Source organism: Poromitra crassiceps (genome assembly GCF_964638095.1).
Source record: "Poromitra crassiceps genome assembly, chromosome: 9".
In the NCBI taxonomy this organism is placed as follows: Eukaryota; Metazoa; Chordata; class Actinopteri; order Beryciformes; family Melamphaidae; genus Poromitra; species Poromitra crassiceps.
In genome coordinates this window covers 28,916,005-28,939,768 of record NC_139630.1, presented here as the reverse complement: position 1 = coordinate 28,939,768, position 23,764 = coordinate 28,916,005, and the positions used below count along the sequence as shown (strand labels likewise).

At 44.3% G+C, this 23,764-nt stretch overlaps 2 protein-coding genes across 2 annotated transcripts; both read left to right on the top strand.

Annotated features, from left to right (window-relative positions):
* The first annotated feature begins 997 nt into the window (after positions 1-997).
* rrm2 (ribonucleotide reductase M2 polypeptide) lies at positions 998-8,351 on the top strand. The gene is made up of 10 exons (XM_083642700.1): positions 998-1,216; positions 1,477-1,545; positions 2,416-2,562; positions 2,889-3,005; positions 3,126-3,259; positions 3,451-3,545; positions 3,689-3,822; positions 5,741-5,845; positions 6,258-6,371; positions 7,667-8,351. The coding sequence occupies exons 1-10, from the start codon at positions 1,121-1,123 to the stop codon at positions 7,817-7,819; spliced, it is 1,164 nt and encodes a 387-aa protein (XP_083498826.1). The 5' UTR covers positions 998-1,120; the 3' UTR covers positions 7,820-8,351.
* A 564-nt stretch (positions 8,352-8,915) lies between these two features.
* Positions 8,916-20,076, top strand: lgals8a (galectin 8a). Its single transcript, XM_083643241.1, has 9 exons — positions 8,916-9,006; positions 11,152-11,240; positions 12,559-12,766; positions 13,612-13,731; positions 14,467-14,520; positions 16,118-16,147; positions 16,704-16,792; positions 17,389-17,554; positions 18,411-20,076. Exons 1-9 carry the CDS (start codon positions 8,968-8,970, stop codon positions 18,558-18,560), a joined length of 945 nt encoding a protein of 314 aa, XP_083499367.1. The 5' UTR covers positions 8,916-8,967; the 3' UTR covers positions 18,561-20,076.
* The last annotated feature ends 3,688 nt before the right edge of the window (positions 20,077-23,764 follow it).

Here is a 23,764-nt window from a genome sequence, read left to right as displayed (position 1 = left end):
ACTCTAGTTTATTGTTTACAATGTAAACAGTGATTCCCAACCAGGGGTACGTGTACCCCTAGGGGTACTTGAGCAGCTTGCAGGGGGTACTTGGAATGATTGGGGAATACAATTTACCTCCAAAATGATAAATAAATATATATATATTCCAAGTCATTTCATAAGCCCATTGTTAAAATGTGATGTGTGTGCCGCAACTAGTTCTGCTGGCAAGTGTCAACTGCTACACTGTTCTGCTACTGATAATGGCAAAAAACAACAACTAAAAAGCCCAAACACCGGCAGTTCAGTGAAACATATATTTTGTATAGATTTACTTGTATGTAATCATCAACACGCATTAGTGAGGGGTACTATTGTCATGGAAAAACAGCTCAAGGGGTACATAAGACAAAAAAGGTTGGGAACCACTGGTTTACATGACAGTATTGTCGATCTAGGGTTATTTTAATGCAAATTATATTACATATCATGCTGGTCGATCGAGGGTAGTTTTAATGCAAATGATATGACATATCATGCTCTCAAAAAAGCTAATCTTATTTGCTTAGAGTTTAGAGTCTAAACTCTAAGCAAATAAGATGAGCTTTTTTGCAGTTTGCCCCTAAAATGAGACTCGACTTATGACACATTATATGGCTGCACGTTTTAGACAACATGTGCGACTTTTTAGTTGGTTGGTTACAAAATGGGCCTTTTGCAACAGTTTTTGTAACCATCAGACTGCCGTAGTTTTTTGTAACTTTCCACACAAACAAAGGGTTCGAATTTCCCGCAATATTGGAGGGAGGCACGCGCGCAGGCTCGCCCCCTGATTGGCTGTGGCGCTCGTCACATTTAAAGAGCCAGCAGCAGCTTCGTTTCCATTGGCTGACGGCGACAGCAGCTTCCTTCCTACTGGCTGACGGCGACCGGCTGCGTTCTAGCGCCAAGACTCCAATAAAAAGGCGAATAGACAATAGAGCGCTTCAGTTCTCCTCTTCCTTCTGTACTGTACAGCCTGCTCGTCTTTAGTCTCATTAGCTAGCTTATTTTAAATTTAGTTTTACCAGCCCGTAACCTTTTATTCCTTGTCTTTTATTTATTCCGTCTGTTTAGACTAACTGTAACCAGAGACAAAATGCTCACCACTCGCTCTCCTCTCGTCAAGAAGAATGAGAACTCGCTCAGCTCTCAGATCAACAACATCTCCCTGAAAGGGGACAAAGAAAACACGGTAAGACGGAGAAAAACATGTATTTGTCGCGGATCATGTGTGTTGTTGTAGACAGTTAAAATGACCGAGCTCTTTTAAAACTAGTTAACGACCACGGAAGCCATCTTTGTCTTCCGCGAGGTTACACGCTGATTTCGTCTGTGCGTTCTTTAATGTGGTTAACAACGAACACTGCTTAGTGGAAAATAACTCGTGTAATTCAATGTCTGTTTGGAGTGGGAACTGGGAAGTAACGTTAGTGTGTTTGTGCCTTGTTCCAGCCTCCCAGCCTGAACACCACCCGCATCCTGGCGTCCAAAACCGCGCGTAAAATCTTTGCTGATAGCGAGGTGAGTGAGCGAATCTGCAGCAACATTTCGCAGTTTATATCTGGTTTACCATGCAGGTGCAAGGCGGATGTGTGTGACGTGTGTACATTGACTGTTATTTTGATGATATGGCGCCTAAAAAAAAGCTGTCTGGCGAAATATGGCGCCAACAGCGGCCAGCTGATGTTTGATAACTGATACATAACCTACAACTAGCTAACATAAACACAACGTTTACCTGCAATACATTAGATTACTGGTTTGTTTTATTACTTTGATTTATTATTATTATTATTATTATTATTATTATTATTATTATTATTATTATTATTATTTTGTTTGTTTATTTTATGTTACCTAATGATGTGTGATCAAGCCAGCTGTTCTGGGATTAGTTTCACTGCAAGGATCAAATTAAATTTCCCATAACTGTGGATCAAAGCTGCTACAAATCCACAGCAGTTGCGTTCTCGCAGTTGCTCAGACATTTAACGTGCCTTTGCCTTAAGCATAATCCTCCCATATAGAGTAGGGCTAAGTGTTGTGTATGCAATCACGATAATCATATGGATTTTGTTTACTATATATCACAATAGGGCTTGTGTATGCAAAATAACATTGAATAATCATAGTGATCATGAACTACGTGGTGTTGTAGTCCGTCTTACTGCTAATGTTCCATACATTCATTTTGTCAGTGGTTTAGATTTGGCTTATGATCAATTTAGACATAATTACATGAAGAGATATCATCACAATATGATGGCCACTGGAGGGCGATATTAGATTATAATGACTCAATCGTCACCCAGCCCTAAAGTATAATAGGGAATTTAATTATAGACCCGTTGCTTGGATAGTGATTGAGGTTGTCGTTCTCTCGTCCATCAGCCCACACCCACAAAGAGCAGCAGCAGCCGGCAGGAGGAGCCTCTGCTGAAGGACAACCCGCGGCGCTTCGTGATCTTCCCCATCCAGTACCACGACATCTGGCAGATGTACAAGAAGGCCGAGGCTTCCTTCTGGACAGCCGAGGAGGTAAACATGTTCTTCAGCTCAGGACATGCTTAGCTTGACATGTTCCCAACCCTTTTTGCACCGCAGACAGGTTTAAAATTGACACGGTTGCTGCGGGGACGGGGGGGTGATTGGATGAACGCTCAGCACATAGTTGGTATGAATATAGCAGAAGCTGTTCTGTGCTTGCAGCAGCAAAACAGTGGATGTCTCTCTCTTTGCCTTCCTCTCTCTCTGTCTTTCTCTTCTCCCTGCTGCTTCCTCACGGCCCGTCAAAAACCTGTCAACCTGTCAAACAAGTGCATAAAGTTTAACAAGTGTTAACCGGAGTCTGGTCTCTCTCCCAGGTGGACCTGTCAAAGGACCTGCAGCACTGGGAGTCTCTGAAGGACGAGGAGAGATACTTCGTCTCTCACGTGTTGGCCTTCTTCGCCGCCAGCGACGGCATCGTCAACGAGAACCTGGTGAGTACAACGTCCCGACCGAGGACCTTTTCCGTTTTAGGTTTTGTGGCGGAGAAACTTTTATTCGGCCCGCCGCAGGCATCGTTCTCCTCTTGAGGTGTTCTCTGTTCTGACCACCAGGTGGAGCGCTTCATGCAGGAGGTGCAGGTGACGGAGGCTCGCTGTTTCTATGGTTTCCAGATCGCCATGGAGAACATCCACTCTGAGATGTACAGCCTGCTGATTGACACCTACATCAAGGACACCAAGGAGAGGTGGGTGTAATGGATCAACGCCGTAGGTCTCATTTGTCACAATGACATCTTCTACGTGTGAGTCATCACCAGCTTTGACGGTTGCTGTCGTTTGTGCAGTGTTAAGCTGTTAATTCTGACGCTGTGCCGTCATTGAAACTGAGCAAAGTGGGTGTGCTGCTTGGGCTCATGGTAGCTTGTCTCCTCCACAGAGATTACCTGTTCAACGCCATCGAGACTCTGCCATCGGTGAAGAGGAAGGCAGACTGGGCCTTCAACTGGATCGGCAACAAGAACGCAGAATACGGTGAGTCTGTCAGATAGACATTTAGGCCGTCGTTCAGATTCTGAAATGCCTGAAATGTCCCCTCCGGATTGGTTTTTAGCAATTCGCTGCTGATTGTTTTTGGCTTTGCTATTGATCCTAACCGGACATTTTTGTGTTTTCAGGAGAGCGTGTGGTGGCCTTCGCCGCTGTGGAGGGAATCTTCTTCTCTGGTTCCTTCGCTGCCATCTTCTGGCTGAAGAAGAGAGGCCTGATGCCCGGACTGACCTTTTCGAACGAGCTCATCAGCAGAGACGAGGTGAGGCTCTGCTCTAAGTGATTATATAACTAAATTGCTCAGAATCATGGTGCAGAATCCCAGAAATGTAAGCGGGCGTCTGGGTGTGCGATGATGAGAGGCGCAGGGGTACGGACCTCAGCCGGTGATGGGGGCTGAGTGCTGCCGCGGGTCCTCAGGCCAGAGGACGTGTGGTCCGCTGGCCGAGGGGCGGCCGCACGAGACAGACGCCAGACTGAGCACGCCCAGAAAAATACACTTCACCAAACGCATCACCAGAACCACCAAAACTACTAATCCATTCACAAGAAAATGATCGATAATGAGAATTGTTAGTTGCAGCTAGTCGGGTGTTATAGATCTGACTCCTACTGCCAACAAGTGGATTTTATCACGACTAGAAATATTGCACGCTCATTTGCTTCATTCTCAGGGTGAGCAATTGAGCGCTGCAACTAGGGCTGGGTATTGGCAAGGACCTCACGATACGTAAGGGATAATGGATAGTGAGCCGGTGATTACTGGCGAAATAATGACCGACAGGTGATATTGAGCCCGACGCGCAGCGGAGGGCTTAATCATTCACCTGAAGGTCATTATTTCCAGTAATCACCGGCTCACTATCCATTATCCCGCTTAGAACACGGCCTACAACTAAATCATTCAATAATCTGACAAAAATAATTATTCAAATAGATTTTTTAATAGCGTTTTCAACGACAAAGCGGTTTCATTCATAATTGGCACACAAGACACCACAGCTGCAACTGGTTGGCCTAATTAGTAGTGTCTGCAGACAAAATGCTCTTATCAACTGATTAATCCAGGTGTGGCAGAGCAGTGGTCGGTTGTCGAGAAATAATGACCGGTGAATCTTGTTGATTGACCAATCAGAATCGAGTATTCAAGAGAGCCGTGTTCTAAGATACGATACGTATCACGATACTTGGGTCACGATATATTGCGATGCGATACATATTCCGATATATTGCGATATTCTACAGAATTGACTCAAAATTAAATAATAGAGCTAAAGATACAACACACTGTGTACCACCCAGGTAGTGTAATAATATGTACATCACTTTATACTGATAAGTTAGTGGACAAATTTAGTCAAAACTGAGTGTTGAGTGTTACTGAACGCATCGATATGGGAAATATCGATACAGTATCGATTAGGGGTGGGAATCACCAGATGCCACCAGATTTTTATTTTATTTTTTATATCGTGATACTTGGCGTCCAAGTATCGATACAGTATCAGGAAATAAAATATCGCAATATATTGCCGTATTGATTATATCGCCCAGCCCTAGCTGCAACCCTGCGCCTTATAGTAGTGACATGGTTTAGGTCAGACAGTTTTTGGGGACTGCTCAAGCTAGACACATGTTATTAACGTGCAAACATGTTTGGTAAGTGAGTGTTTTAACAGTTAAAACACTCATTACAACCATAAAAGAATTGAGACCTGACTTGGATTTGCAAAAAAAAAACTTCCCTGATAACCCTGATAATCACTGTATTTTAATTGTATTGATATTGGCCATAGCTTTGACCTGGATGTGGACACAGACCCCCCCCCAGTGACCAGTCTGGCCTGTTTTGCTACATTTACCTGGCCCTGATATCCAGCCCCATACGAATCACAATTGTCATCACTTTTCATATGAGTCTGGACCCAAGCCCATCACTGGCGTTTATTCTGGATCTGTCCAAGACACCCGATTGTTCTGGTCAATGTAAGCGGCGGGACCTATCTGACGTTACCGATGTCACTCTTTCTAGTCACCTTATGTAGACCCGCCCACTTGACCCATTGTATCGCGACTTCCTGTTCAATACGCCGGCTGTTGTACCTGCTCAAGCTAGTCTGATTCACCAATGAGATGTCTTCTACTTGTAGTCCTAAGAAGTGAGCCTGTGTTGATTTCAGGGTCTGCACTGTGACTTTGCCTGCCTGATGTTCAAACACCTGGTGAACAAGCCGTCTGAAGAGCACGTCACCATGATCATCAAGAACGCTGTGGAAATCGAACAGGTGGGTTCACCAGTATAAAAAAAACGACTTCAGTGTTTAGGTCACTACTTCCACAGAACATTTGAAAACATGTTTTGTTTTTACCCCCCCCCCCTCTCTTTTTTTAATCGTAGAGAAATTGCAATTGCTTTTTTTACATTAATGATTTTTACATTAGCCCTGAAATTCTGAGAGGGGGCTTTGTAAGTAAGTGATGGATTTAAATCGCGGAGCTTTGAGTCTGTTCTAAACCGGTTACACTGGATCAGCCTGAACTGTTGGGAGTTTCTTAGTCTTGAATATGCAAAGTGTAGAGCTATAATTACCGTAACTGAAACAAACTGGCCTGGTTTCTGTCTCCTTTCCCACAAACATCAAAGAAACGTACTGTATGACATTTTCTGTTTTTAATAATCGTTTGTTGCTCGTGCAGGAGTTCCTGACCATTGCTCTGCCGGTCAAGCTGATTGGGATGAACTGCGACCTGATGAAACAGTACATCGAGTTTGTGGCTGACAGGCTGATGCTGGAGCTCGGCTTCGACAAGGTAACCACCCCCCCCCCCCCCCCCCCAGCGATCCCAGTTCACCTGCACACTGACCCCCTCTCTCCCAGTTCACCTGCACACTGACCCCCGCTCTCCCAGTTCACCTGCGTGCTAGGGCTGTGAATCTTCACTGGCCTCACGATTCGATTCGATTACGATTCAGAGGGCTTCGATTCGATAACGATTATCGATGCATCTTAAATTGATGCATCACTTTTTTTCCCGAATACATGATTTTTTTTCTCACTTACTTTTTTCTCACTGTGTGGCTACTTTTAAAATAAAAGTGCATTTAGAATTGCATTGTATTATGATCCATAATTAAAATAAACAACTGCATGTACTTCCATTATATTTTATTTGATTAAAAAAAAATATATATATATATATATATTTTTTTCATTTTAATAATCGATTTTTGACATTTATGAATCGATGCAGAATCGTGCAGGTCTGCATCGCGATGCATCTTATAATCGATTATTTTTGACACCCCTACTGCGTGCACACTGACCCCCGCTCTCCCAGTTTACTAATTCGAGTTCCACCTGTTTGTGCTTCTTTAAACATGCTTATTCTGTTCATTCAGTCATGAGAGAATCACATCGGGTGGGTTTGACCTTTTCAGTACGAATCAGAACGAGTTCAGTATGATGAGACCCGTTCAAGGTTTGACCGCTGGCTGTCGGCACTAACATTTCAATCCCAGAAATGTAAGCGGGCGTCTGGGTGTGCGATGATGAGAGGCGCAGGGGTACGGACCTCAGCCGGTGATGGGGGCTGAGTGCTGCCGCGGGTCCTCAGGCCAGAGGACGTGTGGTCCGCTGGCCGAGGGGCGGCCGCACGAGACAGACGCCAGACTGAGCACGCCCAGAAACAGAATACACTTCACCAAACGTATCACCAGACCCACCAAAACTACTAATCCATTCACGAGAAAATAATCGATAATGAGAATTGTTAGTTGCAGCTAGTCAGGTGTTATAGATCTGACTCCTACTGCCAGCAAGTGGATTTTATCACGACTAGAAATATCGCGCATTCATTTGCTTCATTCTCAGGGTGAGCAATTGAGCGCTGCAACCCCGCGCCTTATAGTAGTGACATGGTTTAGGTCAGACAGTTTTTGGGGGACTTGAATTGGAACCCCAAAATATTTAAAGAATTGACCCTCAATCAGGATTGTCATTGTATTTTATTCAAATTACAATGAGATTTAAACTGCATTAGAAAACAACATATACATGGTAGCTGTGGTGCTGCTATGTACTGACTGTTTTCTTCTCCTCTCTCAGATCTTCCGGGTGGAGAACCCCTTCGACTTCATGGAGAACATCTCTCTGGAGGGGAAGACCAACTTCTTTGAGAAGCGGGTGGGCGAGTACCAGAGGATGGGCGTGATGTCGGGCGCCACAGACAACACCTTCAGGCTGGACGCAGACTTCTGAGGCTGATGAGGACACTACAGCTTTGTGTGTGGGGGGAGGGGGGTGGGGTAAAAGTAAAACACTTGAAGAGGGCAGCCTACCATCCGCCCGGCTGTTCCTCCATCTGTCACATGACGGGGACCTCTCTGTGTCGGCCATTTTGCGTGGCTTCTGGAAAGAGTTTGCCCTCTTGTTGGTACATAATGGTTTAATTACGTCACCACAGGTGGGGCAGAAGACTTTTCGTCCAGCGACCGCAGCAACTGGCTCTAGCATTCATCAGCCACTTTCACTAAGTTACACAGCAAGTAATATATACCTTTTTTACAACCTAGCAGGATGAAGGTTGGTTTGCTGCCAGAGTGATTGGTAGAATAAACTGGTCAAAGTATTGTTATTTTACTGGTTATGTACTTTAAGAGCACTGCAACCCTGGTTTTTATGTTTCTTGTCTTTTTGTATCAAACTTTTTTTTTTTTTTTTTTTTTTAAACTTTAATGTCTACCTGGGTTTTGTAAAGTAAAATCCAGCATGCAGTACTTTTTATATTGGCCTGATGTCTTAGCTCTTTGTATTTAGATTGTACATATTTTGTTTGGTAAAGAGTTTTGTAATTAAAAGTTTAAATATATTGAAGAGGTGTGTGTGGTTCATTATATGGTCAAGATTATTTTCACAGGAGCAGCGGAGAAGTCAAAAGAAAGCAGCTCTCTGGCCAGAGAATAATCACATGAATGTTGCTTTCTCTGGACTTGTGTCCCTGAAGCGGGTGGAAGTTAATGAATAAATGACAAGTGTCACAAGACTCAAATTTAATTACTATCCAAGATCCCAACAACACGCACACATGTAGAAGGAGCAGACAACAATGTCACTGGACCACAGATTTAATTTAGAAATGTAATATTGAGATTCTCAATGGAACATTTCTCACAAGTACAATGTGACTATCTTATTTCCCATGAGTTACTAGTAAACAGTCGATGCTTGGAAGCAATTCAAACAATCCAGTGCACCAACTAGTTTTTCCTCCCGAACCAAAACTTGACCCATCCTTGTAAACAAAGTCAGCCTAGCTGGTGACGTATGCGGAAGTAAACCGACAAACTATTTTTGATGAAGCAGGAGCTGGCCTGGGCACAGATCAGTGTGCAGTGTGCGGCTCCAACATGTCCATCACAAACCCCAAACAGACGGTGTTAACTCCGGTGAGAAACCGCTTTCTGTGTTGACATTGTGAAATAACGTTACTTGGTTTGTCGTATTCAGTGTTTTTAGGATCTTTGACATTGTTCGTAAACTAGTCTGAGGCTAACGTTAGCTATTGAGCTAGCGAATGCTGCTGCGCTCGCAGTTATCAACTGCGTCAGGCTCCATTCATAGCTAAATCTGAACACTTCATGCGGCTTGTAAAACGGGATTTTGTGCTTTTCTGACATTGTGGGGATCGACTGAGAGATTCGGCACACATGTCATTCACCAAATCCCTCTATTTCAATGTAATTTGAACTTGCATTTTGCTTCTTTCGTTGGCCGCCGCCCACGTATCAGGCGAAGCGGTTGGAAATAAAACTTTACATTTTGTTTGAACACGTGTAGCTTGATGTATTAAAAGTAATGTTATGCCGAAATGAAGAGTGCTCCTTATTGATTTGTAAAACGTCTTAAATCAAGTTGTACAGGGTGTCTACGTTTGCAGATAGTCAAAGACGAATACACATTTACAGAATTTCGAATGGAGTTCGGCGTAGGGTTCGTAGCATTAATTGAAAGCTTTTGGAGTGGAGGAGGGTCACTTATTCAATCTTTCTTTGGTGTAACGTTACATTATCCTGATCTGAAACAGCTGTGATGTGTCGGTGTCCAGTACTCTCTACTAGCTCAAACAAACAGCAATGACAGCTATCCTTTTCCTGGTGCTTCAAGGAACCTATAAAAGAGGAAGCGTCATTGCATCATACCGACGTTCTTTCTTGCTGCTTCAAGGAACCTATAAAAGAGGAAGCGTCATTGTATCATGCCGACGTTCTAATGCTCTGCTTGGGGCCAGACTTTGGCGCCAGTTCTATTGAAGCCTATGGGATATGCATGGAGAAGCACACTAAAGCAAAACCCATCTATGTCGTATGACCTTTGATGGAGATATGCCTCTGCTAGCCCTTTTCAGAAGCGCTTTTAATTCAGCTCATACGACCTGAATCCAGCTGGTCGTATGAGCTGAATTAAAAGCGCTCCTGAAAAGAGCTATGCCTCTACCAGAGGAAAGAACACATTTCAGACTGAAGATAGGCTACTGACTGATTTATCCAAATATGTGCATTTGTTTATTTGTTGTTAGGGCTGCACAATAATAAATCATATTTTAATCGTCATCATGATATGACCATGTGCAGTGAACAGAACACATCGCAAAGACTGCCTGAAATGGAATGAATAACAAACACCATTTAGCGATAGACCCGTAGACCCATGCTTGTGCATATAGGCTATTCAATGTTTGGGGTCTGTTATCAGTATTAAAGCAGAAAGACATAGGAACTGTATAGCTAATAATATTATATGCATACTTCAATATTTGTTTATCTCAGATTTTCCTCATATGGTGCAGACCTATAACCTGACGCAAGTAGTAAAAAATGAATAAAAAGCTCACACACTGCGTGGGCTCCGGTTTCAGTCTTTTTATTTTAACACCCAAAAATAAAAACACTGGAGCCCACGCATTGTGCAAGCTTTTTATTCCTTTTGTACTACTTGTTCACCTTTGAGCTCGGCACCTGCCCAATCTGGTTTTGGATGTGCGCGTTTTCTCTTGAGCTGGGAAGTTCACTGTTCATTGGTCGATCCAGTTGCTAGCCAGGCTAGCCATTGTTAGCAATAACAGTTGATAGCTTGGCATTTCACGGCATTTTGCGCATACAGTACAAACACTGCAGCCTCATGTCCACACAGATAGATGTTAGGCAGTGCTGTGTGTACAGCTGATTTAATGAAACACAAACAAAACAGAAGTGCTAAACAACATTACTACGATTATAACTACTCTTGTTGCGCGGTGCAGCCATCTTGGATTTTTGAGGTCGGGGCTGCTGAGGCTCCTACGAGTTTGGAATGGGAAATACCAGCTCTGGTGATGTCACCGTCCCAGCTCATGACCTTTTGAAGTCGTAAGATTACCAGTTCCCAGTTATAAAGGAATGCAGCATAGGGCCCGGTCTGAGTCAGCGCTTGACAGTTGTAGTAGTTTCTCACACTAGTTTGTCTCTAGATCTTTTTGCTTCTCTCTCCCACTGTGTCCAGCTGTCCCCTCTTGGCTCTCATCCCTGATAACGTTGTCTGTGTTTTCCCCACAGTCGATTCCCTTTGTCGGGACCATCCTGGGCGGTCTGCAGCCAGGGGAGATGGTTCTGATCCAGGGCTCCGTCCCGAGTGGCGCTGACAGGTACGGGGGCCGAGTGGAGGGCGGGACAGGACAAAGGGGCGTATAACACTAAACTTTGTGAGGTACATTCTGCTTTAAGGTGATGACACAGCAAGACTTCCTCATCACAATAAACCAACCCATAAGTGTTGGTGGAAGTTACTTTTATAGGAATTTCGGTACTTCATTACTTAGGGATGGGCAATGAATTTCAAATTTTTTGTATAATCGTTTTTATTATCAAAATCGACTTATTATTGAAAGTCAAAAATCGTTGTTTTATTTGTATTATTTATATATTTTTTTATTTTTTTACCCGCGCCTGTCGCTTTAAGAATGACACCGTTTGTCCATGTGACATTGCCGTAGGAGCTGCGCATCAGAGCTGCGCAGTGGAACAGAACGGCTCTAGGCTTAGTCTCGCAGTGCCAGCCGTAGACGATATCTCCGCCGCTGGAAGCTTGATGACGTCGCTGGTGGGTCTGACTACGTCAGACTACTCTGGGCTCAGCTGACAGCAGTGCAGCACCCAGTAGCTCTAGAAACGCTGGCAATGTACTAGAAATGGTCTTAAACTGTCTATATTACAGTCAACAACACTCGGCGACAAGAAAAAGGTTCAAGGCTTGTTACTCCACGAAGAAAAGCTGATATTCTGTCTACTGTTCCCTGACCTATCTTGGAAAAGTACCCACATAAGTGTGAACCCGCCTCCCCTCTCCTGAGAGTGGGGTGAATCTCCCTCATGCACCGGCGTTACGATTGGTTCACACCAAAAAGCATCTCGGAAGCATAGAAGTCATAGAAAGTCATAGAAGAACATATTTTGTGGGTCTTGGAAGATTAGTGAAAATGATCAAAAACCCTGGCGGTGTCTGGTGACTTTTCTTTTGAAACTCTGGCGGGGATTGATTGAGTTAACATTAAGGAAATGTCTACTAATGTAATCTAATCAGTGCTGATACTGTAATAGAATGCTCCTCAAAGCTCAACGACTTGAGACTTGACTTGGACTCTAGCTCAAAGACTTGAGACTTGACTTGGACTCTAGCTCAAAGACTTGAGACTTGACTTGGACTCTAGCCCAAAGACTTGAGACTTGACTTGGACTCTAGCTCAAAGACTTGAGACTTGACTTGGACTCTAGCTCAAAGACTTGAGACTTGACTTGGACTCTAGCTCAAAGACTTGAGACTTGACTTGGACTCTAGCTCAAAGACTTGAGACTTGACTTGGACTCTAGCTCAAAGACTTGAGACTTGACTTGGGCTCTAGCTCAAAGACTCGAGACTTGACTTGGACTTGCAAAAAATGACTGGTGAGCATCTCTGGCCCTCAGGTTCCAGGTGGACCTGATGTGCGGCAGCAGTGTGAAGCCCCGGGCGGACGTGGCGTTCCACTTCAACCCGCGGCTGAAGCGGGCGTGCATCGTCTGCAACAGCCTGCAGGGGGAGCGCTGGGGCCCCGAGCAGATCCTGCACCGCACGCCCCTCAGCCCCGGGGCCGCCTTCGAGCTCCTGGTCCTGGTCCAGGCCGACGGCTACAAGGTGAGACGGGGAACACCAGACACACGTTCAACCTGCTGTAGGGCTGAGCCATGAGGCGTTAAGTAAGGGATAATGTATAGTGAGCCGGTGATTACTGGGGAAATAATGACAGACAGGTGAATGATTGAGCCCGACGCGCAGCGGAGGGCTTAATGATTCACCTGAAGGTCATTATTTCCAGTAATCACCGGCTCACTATACATTATCCCGCTTAGAACATGGCCTACAACTAAATCATTCAATAATCTTGACAAAAATAATTATTCAAATAGATTTTTTAATAGCGTTTTCAACGACAAAGCGGTTTCATTCGTAATTGGCACACAAGACACCACAGCTGCAACTGGTTGGCCTAATTAGTTCTGCGTCTCTGTCTGCTGACAAAAGGCTCTTATCAACTGATTAATCCAGGTGTGCCTAATCATTGTCGTGAGTGTTGACACAGCTGGATTAATCAGTATAACCAGCAGCAGAGCAGCGGTCGGTTGTCGAGAAATAATGACTGGTGAATCTTGTTGATTGACCAATCAGAATCGAGTATTCAAGAGAGCCGTGTTCTAAGGCAATATATCCTCTTTCCTCTTTCACTGGAATCATAATTGTGATCATATGGGGATCGAGTGACCATCACTGATCACATCACGGAGCGCTTGAGTGACGTCAGTGACAATTTCTCAACTTCAACCTCACCCGCAGCTCGGGTGCTGCGTGGGCCTCGCCTGCTCTATTGGCATGGGAGGCCCGCAGTGTCAGTTCAGAGGTCAGAGGTTAACTATTAACTGAACACAATTCATTTTGTGTGTGTGTGTGTGTGTGTGTGTGTGTGTGCGCGCGCGCGGTCTCAGGTGGCGGTGAACGGAGCTCACCTGCTGGAGTATAAGCACAGAGTGGATCTGGAGCGGGTCGACACTCTGGCCATATCCGGAAAGGTCCGAGTCGACGCTGTCGCCTTCCTGCCGAGCACCGTGAGTTTTCATGGATTCACTTTAACGTACTTTCACAGTCAGAGATGCTAATGCACGGCCAGAAATGTTGTCGGACAAAAATGACACGCCGGCAAAAAAAAGCACAGATATTGAGAAAAAAAAATCCCTGTTTTCTCACTGATGTCACGAGACTTCACGTAAATAAGCAGGTCAACTCTCACTTCAAGTAAGAGAAACACCAGAGTTGCAGTTACTGTATGTGGTTTTTTACACAGCAGCAACTATGATTGTTGAAGAAGCGGTTGCTCTAGTCTCACGTGGAGACGGACACAAGTCCGCTTTTCCGGGTTTTCCCGCACGAAAAGCGTGGCGAGCCTCTGATTGGCTGGGCTGTAACGGAAGTCGGGCTCTCTGCGTACAGCGGTGCCTCGTTCAAAATGTACCGCCCCACGAGTTGTTTCACGCAAATAAGGAGGTCCGTGGTTGGTCACTTCCCATCTCTCTCACACATTTTGTTTTGGCCTTAGGGGGCAGTCGTTAACCACTGTTCAAGAGTTGTGCCCCAGATGTAGCAATTGATCTGTGAGTGGCTACTGTACTGAGAGACTATGGTTGCTCTGCATGCTTGTTGTCACACACAGATGTCTGTGGGCTGCCTGAACAGACTCGCCTTCATGTAATAGACGGGCAACGCAAGTGGGTTTTTGCCAGGTTAGTTTTGTTTGAGTGGTCTGTTAAGGTTTGATCATCTGTTTGTGTCTCCTCTCTCTCCAGACTGCAGCTTCTCCTCCAACCAGTCTGCTCAGCAGAGACATACAGCAGCCTAATGTGAGCAGGTCCAAAATATGCTCTCATGGGGTTTGGGACAACAGGGACGCTGTCTTCACTCACTGACACTCTTGTTTTTCCCATGGCGCTGGGTCAGCGGCCCGCGGTCATAAGATGGGCAAGTCAGGACGATGCGTTATTCTGGATCCCACTGGTGTTTTGTGCAGAACACGCCCCACGTCCGGCTACGCTGCAGTCACACACACACACACACACTCTGCGCCCAGCCCAGCGATTTCATTAACCAATGTGGCTTCATTGGATCAAATCCGCTCGACCGTGCAACCAATATGAGTCTTTTATTTATTTTAGGAATTATGCTACGCAACTCGTACCCAGGAATCGGATTTGTGCGGGTTTGTTTATCTTCAGCCAATTCGACTTGAGTGTAAGACTCAAGCCCCGTGAGAAAAATGGGCAGAGGTAACCGGAGCGTTATTCAGGTTTTAACGTTAAATTTAAGTTACTGCCCTGCATTCTGGCCATGTACGTTTCCCTTTCTCCATTTCATGTTATAGTTCTGAATAGCAGGCATTATATCCCCAAGTTTGCCTATATGCAGATGCAAATGTCTGACATTGAATAATGTTACTATGAATAGGCTAATATGGTCAAAAATATATGATATTTCTTTCTTTCTTAATCTGACTTGATTGCAAGACTCAAACAAAAGCCGTGTGAGAAAAAATAGACCAGGTTTAGCTGCATCAACCTCATAGAGTGATATCTCATAGAGTGATATCTCATAGAGTGATATCTCGGAGACAGAGTTTGCCCATCAGATGCCAGTGCAAATGCTCAGGCATGAATTCCAATCCTGTTTCATTACAGGGGTGTGGGGATCACAATGCAGTTTCTACTGCAATTTATTTATAATAACTTGCGTTAAGGTTATTGTTGTAATATTGGTTGCATGGTTCAGGAACTCACAAGGTTTGGTTGCATGCGAGTGGCTAGGGCGATATGGGTGGTGTTTGGGGAGGGTGTAGGGGGAGTGGCTAACGGGATATGGGTGGTGTTTGGGACGGTGTAGGGGGAGTGGCTAAGGGGATATGGGTGGTGTTTGGGGAGGGTGTAGGGGGATATGGGTGGTGTTTGGGAGGGTGTAGGGGGAGTGGCTAGGGGGATATGGGTGGTGTTTTGGAGGGTGTAGGGGGAGTGGCTAAGGGGATATGGGTGGTGTTTGGGAGGGTATATGGGTGGTGTTTGGGAGGCTTTAGGGGGAGTGGCTAGGGGGTATGGGTGGTGTTTGGGGGGGGCGTAGGGGGAGTGGCTCAGTGGGCTTAAAGGTTTGCACTTGTTGACTCAACTCGTGCTAAACATTGCATGTAGAGTTCACTTCAAAAATGTTTTATATCCATTTGAGAGAAAATTACTGCCTGATGTTCCATAAAATACAGAAAATAGAATAAAATACTGGGTAAAATACAGTTGTCATTTTGATAACTTGTTTACATTACCTACCTCATGAGAAAAAAATTATGTTGTGCTTTAATTCATTTTGTATGAGAGTAGGTGAGATTTTCAATTTTGTCAGAATATTTTTCAGGTCAGGTGATTTATCTAACTGGCCTTCTGCTTGTTTGTTCACCTCCAGGCCATTCTCTCCTCTTCATCGGGTGACTTGGTGAGTTTTTCCCGTTGCATGCTGGTCAATGTTGTTCAATCTCACAGCTTTGTATTGAAAACGTCTAATAGTGGCTTTCCAGTAAGTCACTACATTGTTGTATGTCGGTGAAATTAATTGCTGTGTGCCGCAGGCATGGGCTGGGTAACGCACAAACCAATTACAATGTCCAGACATCTACTTTTGATTTTCAAAAGCAGAATTTAAATTCAGTCGTCTGCTGGAACAAATCTCATCACTTTCAATCTAAGTCATTTACACAAACACAAGATCTCAAGTCAAGACTTTAGAAACCTTTTCAAGTCATCAAAGTACAAGTCAGACTCAAGTCTTCAAGTGCTATTCTACAGTCCAGTATGTGATGCTGTGATTGGTCTTCAGAACACAAGTGCTATTCTACAGTACAGTATGTGATGCTGTGATTGGTCTTCAGAACACGAGTGCTATTCTACAGTCCAGTATGTGATGCTGTGATTGGTCTTCAGAACACGAGTGCTATTCTACAGTCCAGTATGTGATGCTGTGATTGGTGAGTGACTGAGGGTTGTCTCTGCAGACTCTGCCATTCAGAGGGCAGCTGGTGAACGGGCTGAGTGCCGGACACACCATCACCATCAAAGGACAGACAAGTCTGTATCCACACAGGTACCATTACACACCTTCACGTCCACTGACCAGTCTGTATCCAGACAGGTGCCATTACACACCTTCACGTCCACTGACCAGTCTGTATCCAGACAGGTACCATTATACACCTTCACATCCACTGACCAGTCTGTATCCACACAGGTACCATTATACACCTTCACATCCACTGACCAGTCTGTATCCAGACAGGTGCCATTACACACCTTCACGTCCACTGACCAGTCTGTATCCAGACAGGTACCATTATACACCTTCACATCCACTGACCAGTCTGTATCCACACAGGTACCATTATACACCTTCACCTTCACGTCCACTCCTTCCTTCATACATTATGATGCACTTCTTCCAAATGGATGAAATGAAGATGTCAAACGTTTCTCTTTTTTAGCAAGTGCCCTAACCCAAATAAACAATACAAAACAATCAAGGACAAGAAGAACAAGAGATATAAACCAACATACCATTACACCGGAAGACTCACACATGACTCTCGCTTACTCAATAAGAATAAAACATATAACAATACATAAATGTGTTCATACTTGAACCAAATGTGTGTGTGTGCGTGTGTGTGTGTGTGTGTGTACTAGTTTCTGTGTGAACCTCAGAGTGTTAAACAGTGGAGACATCGCGCTGCACCTGAACCCGCGGCTGAAGACCGGCCTCTTCGTCAGAAACTCCTTCCTGTCTGAGTGCTGGGGCCCGGAGGAGACCCGGCTCGCCGCCTTCCCCTTCACTCCGGGACAGTACTTTGAGGTGAGGTCGCGACCTTTGACCCCGACATGGACGCCGCTTTCGACACCACCCATCAGATGACGAGGCTGAATCGGACGGTCATGATCAAAACAGTAGCAATACAAATAATTAAATTGCAATTATTCAACCACACAAAGGAAGAAAAATAGAAAGCTCTCCCTCTTCTCTCTCCCACGCGCACTAGGGGTGCTCCAAAAAATTGATTCTGAAAGGATCGCGATTCTTAATGCCACGATTCCTGGATCGATTCCAAACTCCCAAGAATCGATTCTTAAAATTGTTAAAAAAAAATTTTTTTTTTTTTTTTTACACAGTGCACCTGAACGCAACATGGAAGATACCGGCTGAATAAGTGTCCAAATGTTCATGTCATTTGTGTACTGTACTGCCACGGTGCCACCACCTCTTGCACTTAAGAACTCTGGTTAATGTATTCCCCCCAAAACCTATAAATCCTTCTCAAAGTCTACAGATCCCCCCCAGCCTATAAATCCATCTTATCTGAAGAACATAAGGGGGGAATTCCCCCCTAGTTTGCAAAATGAATTTAGGCCCTGACTGTAATACAGAAGTTCAATTTGAAGTTCAGCATTAATACATTTGTCATTTTTTGTCTTATATTTACCTTTGTGTGTTATTGCAATATAAAACTACATAATTGAGAATCGATTCTCGATTCTGGAATCGAGAATCGTTGGAATCGATAATCGATTCTGGAATCGGATCGTGACCCCAGGAATCGGAATCGGATCGGATCGTGGCTTAGCCGGATCGGAGCACCCCTAACGCGCACACACATACTCTCTCTCTCTCTCACACTCTCTCTTTCTCCCCCTATCTCTCTCTCTCCCTGCAGATGATTATCATGTGTGAGGCTGGACAGTTCAAAGTAGCGGTTAACGGTGTTCACCAGCTGGAGTACAAACACCGTGTTCAGGACCTGAGCCGCGTCACTGAGCTGGAGGTGCTGGGGGACGTGGAGCTGCTGGACGTCAAGCTGTGGTGACCCCTCCCGAACCCCCTCCCTCGCCCCTTCATAGCAGCAAATCAATTCCCTGCACCAAAAACATTTGATGGCAGCCATCTTGGCACCAGATGCCAGTTCTGGAGTGTTGGAACTGAACGGGAATCGTCTGCTCGGTCTTTCCTGTCTGATCCAGTTTTGGGTTGGAGCTTCTGTGCGCTGCATAAAGCTGCACATTCCTGAGCATTTAGTTGTTTCTCTGGTTTGATTTTCCTTTTCTGTTACCACCCGCAGCCCTTACTGTGTTAAAATATTGTTCTATAATCTAAAATATATTGCAATAATGAAACGCACACTGTTTATACTGTTGATACGATTTGATCCAGGGGTCTGTGATCGATACGAGACCACATCATATGCCCATTTAACATAATCCGCACAATAGCTACAAAATGTAATACCTCACCAAATGATGATTAAGACTTTAATAGTTTAAGGGTGTTAATTTTCCCTAAATCGGTTTATCAACTTTTAATACTTTTCAGGATCTCGCGGATACCCTGTGAATGATGCACGCGGACTCCCGTTACAGCCCAGCCAATCTGAGGCTTGCCATAACTTGCAGCAAAACCCGGAAATGCTGACGTGTGATTCAGAGCCCACCGTCGTCGCTGAAGTGACGATGTAAGATGTTGGGTCTGATCACGTGAGATTAATCTCGATGTGATGTCACATCTACGTTTGGCCAGTTATGCTGTCACAGAATCAAGTGGAGAATAAAGATGGTCAGACTGTACCAAAGTGTACGAAACATTACGTCACTTCTCAGTCAGTTCCATTGAAAACCAGATGAAAGGCAAATAGCCTACATCATTTCCGGCTTGGAAGCTAGCTAACTAGCATGGCAGTAGCTAATAGCCAACTGTGGCTGAAGCGTTATTACTCGTACATACTTGTCCCATTGGCTCCACGGAGCATGGGCGCCTGGCCGCAATCCTGGCGCTTGACTGCTGCGTAGGCGGGTCACAGGGCGTGGTCTACCTAAAACGACGCCCCATCACACGTGGCATATCCCTTTCGTCTCAAAGTGGCGAGCAAAGATTTTTCGTTTGGTGAAATCATGTGACTCCTGCACAGGCTGCAAAATATAGACAAGTGTGAAAACCGATTTTGACAATTCAGGTCTTTAAATGTAAGGAAACATTGTGGAAAGTAAATGCAACTCTAAAGAGCATCTGCATATAATACCCTATAAGGTATTGACTGTTAGCTTATGCCCAAGTTGTAAAACTGAGATGAATGTATTTTTTATATCTATATACAATGTCAAATGTCTACCCCTGTATCTGTAGCTAGACCGGTTTCCCAAAGCACAGTTGTATCAAAGCAGTCTATAGTCTGATGGAAACGGTCAGGATGGCTCCTGATGCAGAGGAGGTTGTCCTCCATACATCCTCCACTAATCTACCAGTTTACTAACTGTGCTGTGTGCATCTGTCCCTGTGTGTGCTGAGGTGTTCTTCTGACCACATCAAATAAACTAACCATGTGAACCTGTTGTGTGGTGAGCTGTTTTCACTTGACCACTGTCAAATAAACTAACTGTGAACCTGTCGCGTGCCGAGATGTTCACTTCTGACCACATCAGATAAACTGTGCTGACGTCTGGAACAGTAGATGACAAGCCTGAGGGAAGGGAAGCAAAACACGGACTTTTTGGATGTTTGTCCCATCGGTCTCCTTACCCAATATCTGACCGGAGAGTTGGCACCAGAATCCTATCTGTCGTTGCCAATCCTTCCACCAGATATTGGCTAAGGAGTCTGATGGAACAAACTGCCAAAAAGTCGGAGCCCTCCTGCACTCAATGCTACCACGGTGAGAGACTATGACTTCACAAATGGTCACATCATACGCTGCTGACTGTAGATACCAGCAGCTTAATGCCTCTTTATCATTTGTAGTTTGAAGACTATTATCAATAAGCTGATGAAGGAGACCGGACAGATAAACAGCTGTTTGGTGTGTCGTTCACTGGTTCAAATCCCACCTCTCTCGCTCTTTAGGCTTTCAAATCAGATGCCAAAGCCCAAACTGAGAAATGGATATTAGCAGGGTTCCTACGTATTAAGTATGGAATTTGATTTTAGTATATCCTTGTCTGGAAAAGTATGGAAAAAGAAGAGCATGGACAAATATTAGTGTTTCCAGACTATTGTCTATTGTGACTATTTGTTTTTTCTAAATAATAAAATTCAGAATTTAGAAAAAATGAATTGATAATACAAAAGATGGCATCAGAATGTAACATATATGTTAACAGTTGGGTTTTATAACCACTTAGTGACATAGTAAACATCTAAAGGTAGCTGTATTCCCCACCCACCCTGCTCTCACTCCGTCATCATCATGTGTCGTGTCATTATTGCTGACACGAAAGGTAGAAGAAGGACCGCCTTGAATGTATTAACAGTCTGAGTGATGTTTAAGTAGGCCTATAGATCTAAGTAGGCCTATAGATCTAAGTCGCACTAGGGAGAACGGTTGGGAGTGATTAGTGAACCAAACCGGACCCGTTCGCGGGTTCGAATCCCCGACCCAAACCGTAACCCCAACCAAGTTGCTTTTTTTTGCCTAAACCTAAAACTGTTGTTTTGCTTACCTAAACCGAGGGCTGGGCACTAATTCAATATGATCGTTTATCATCTTTCAGTGGAATCATATCATGCTGATATGAAGATATTTTCATATTTTAATTTCTGATGTCTAAATTGAAAAAATAAAACAGCTGCCTATTTTTTCCACATCAGTCTTAAATTAAAATAAGGGAAATTAAGTTCTTAAATTGTCTTAAATTAACCATAAATTTGCTGTAGGTGTTTTTTTAAGTTTGATGGAAAAGTATCTGTTCTATTAGTACTGCGCTTTGAAAGACTCACGGTAAATACTTTGGAAAACTCATGGTAACGTCCAGCATCAACCACAAAGAAAGTTAGCAACAGTCTCCCGGATCCAGCCAGGCACGGAGGTCATGCAAGTGGGTTTGGTTTAAAATATTTTTGAAATTTGAAATTTTAAAACCATTTTGAAAATGGTGGGTTCATTGGTTTTTGCCTCCATTTCCCAGTGACCTCAGCGATCTACAGCCAGTTTACAAACGGCTAATAACGATCATAGCAAACAGAATATAAAAATATTAATATCTGGATCATACCAGAGCTTGTCAGCTTTCCATTTCCATTCAATAAATACACCATTGGTAAAAATTCATGTTTAATTGCAATTAAGTTTTTGCCTGGAGACTTTCCAAAGATATAATTCATTTAATCTGTAGATTAGCGCATTATTTTGTCTTGTTTACCTAAAACTGTCTTGACTACAAGAGCTGGAATAAGACAAACCAGAGTGAAGTTTATCTTGTTCAGTCCAAAACATTCCTTTTACTTACTAGAAATAAGGCAATATTTTTTCTGGAAAATGTGTCTTTAATATATCTGCCATTGAGTGGAGTCTTGTATCCACTGTACTTGAACTGCATTCAACTTTAGGATGGGTGATGGGCCCAGAGGGAGCTGAACCGTGACCCGTGGCAGTGTTGGTGTCTGGTTCTACCAGACCAAGATGAACTTGTGTGTACAGATGGTTTAAATCCAGTCCTGCTTCACATCGATCCATCCAGAACTAAACGAAGCGTCGGTCGGTCCGACTTTGGTCCTGGTCTGAGTGCGGCTCAAGGCGGAGGTCCGTTTGGCACCGGAGTAGCTTATACTGGGTGAACTGAACTGCTTCTGTTTCAACAGCAAAGCAGCTTTTCACTTCATCAGCTTCACAGAGAAATATGAAGGGGGTGGAGTCAGGGGGCGGAGTCAGGATCCAGACAGGGTGAGAACAGAGAGAGGGGAAATAAAAACCAGAGCAATTTAGAGAGAGTGGCATCTACAACACAAACTGTCCATTTTGCTGCAACTCGACAGTGCTGCTTAATCCAGAACCTTACTTCCTGGAACTCTTGAGAGTAAAAAAAAACTGGTCCATCGGAGTGAATGGAGATGTCGCGACTCTTCTATATACACGACTCTGGTCAAAACCAAGCAGTGAAGAAGGAGAGGGAAGAAGGAGGCAGTATGGCTTTGGTCCAGAGCCAGCAGGGCAACAGGGGTCAACGTGAGGTCAAACAGGGCTCCAACGTGTGAAAAAGAGGTGAAACCACAGAAACTGAGCAGATAGAACGGTCCTTTCTTCCACTGTTTGTCATGTTAATTCAGCTAGTTCAGCATAACGTGTTGACTATGGAATATGAAAGTGTTATTGCTATGGCGACAGCACAAGTCTGGACATTAAAGCTGCCTTCACATGATCTCCTCTTCTCTGCGCATCATCAAACCATAACCCTAACCAATATGCTATAAGCTAACATAGCTTAGCCTACCTTTAGTGGAGAAGAAAAGTTGTTGCTTACTCCAAACGGCTATCGGCTGAGACAGATGACCTCAACTAGAACCAATTCCACTAACTGCACAGATGTCAAAAGCTTTGACCGATTTAAACGGACAGCGGCAGGTAACAGATGAGCGCCCCCTACTGGAGGCAGAGTGACACTTCATTCAGCTACACAGCTAAAGTGTGAGCCGCTTTATACAGAAGTTACTGTATAAAGTTACTGTACTGTTCCTGTCCACCCAGGAACCTTGATTTGAATAGGAATGACTGTTCTATCCATTCTCTAGTTCTGGGTGAAACTGTGGTCAAAACCAAGGGGCAACCTCCATGGCTGCAACAAGAAATCTGTAAGAAGATTGTATAGAAGTGTATGGGGAAATGACACTACTCACTTGATTTATGACCTCAGTAAACACTTTCCCAATGAGTTGATGGTCTCAATCACTAGTTTCAAGTCTTCTTCAATACAGCCTGATGCTCATTTAGTACATTATGGTCCCATTTAGAGTCAAACATGATAAAGCAGGTTATGCTATGGGGCGTGATTGACAGGTCGCCGGTCCAGTGAGCGCGCGGCTCGCCAATCACGGACCAATAGCAGGCACCGCCGCGGCTCTGTCGGACACTAGTCTCGCCCTAGCTGCTTCTGGCTCCGAAAACCCGCCAAAATGGCGACGGCTAAATTGCCCAACTCCAGGCTTCAAAACGGGAGTCCGCAAACCAATGGTTGACATCACGGTGGCTACGTCCATATTTTTATACAGTCTATGGGTCAAACAGAAACAGAGTGAAGCAGGGGTGAAAGG

What these genes read in the sequence shown, in the direction of transcription:
- rrm2 (XM_083642700.1), top strand. Translation starts at nt 1,121, where the DNA reads ATGCTCACCACTCGCTCTCCTCTCGTCAAGAAGAATGAGAACTCGCTC. An exon ending in AAATCTTTGCTGATAGCGAG is followed by an intron (nt 1,546 to 2,415) that starts GTGAGTGAGCGA and finishes CTCGTCCATCAG; the next exon opens with CCCACACCCACAAAGAGCAG. An exon ending in CCTTCTGGACAGCCGAGGAG is followed by an intron (nt 2,563 to 2,888) that starts GTAAACATGTTC and finishes TCTCTCTCCCAG; the next exon opens with GTGGACCTGTCAAAGGACCT.
- lgals8a (XM_083643241.1), top strand. Translation starts at nt 8,968, where the DNA reads ATGTCCATCACAAACCCCAAACAGACGGTGTTAACTCCG. An exon ending in ACAAGTCTGTATCCACACAG is followed by an intron (nt 16,793 to 17,388) that starts GTACCATTACAC and finishes TGTGTGTACTAG; the next exon opens with TTTCTGTGTGAACCTCAGAG. An exon ending in CTCCGGGACAGTACTTTGAG is followed by an intron (nt 17,555 to 18,410) that starts GTGAGGTCGCGA and finishes CTCTCCCTGCAG; the next exon opens with ATGATTATCATGTGTGAGGC.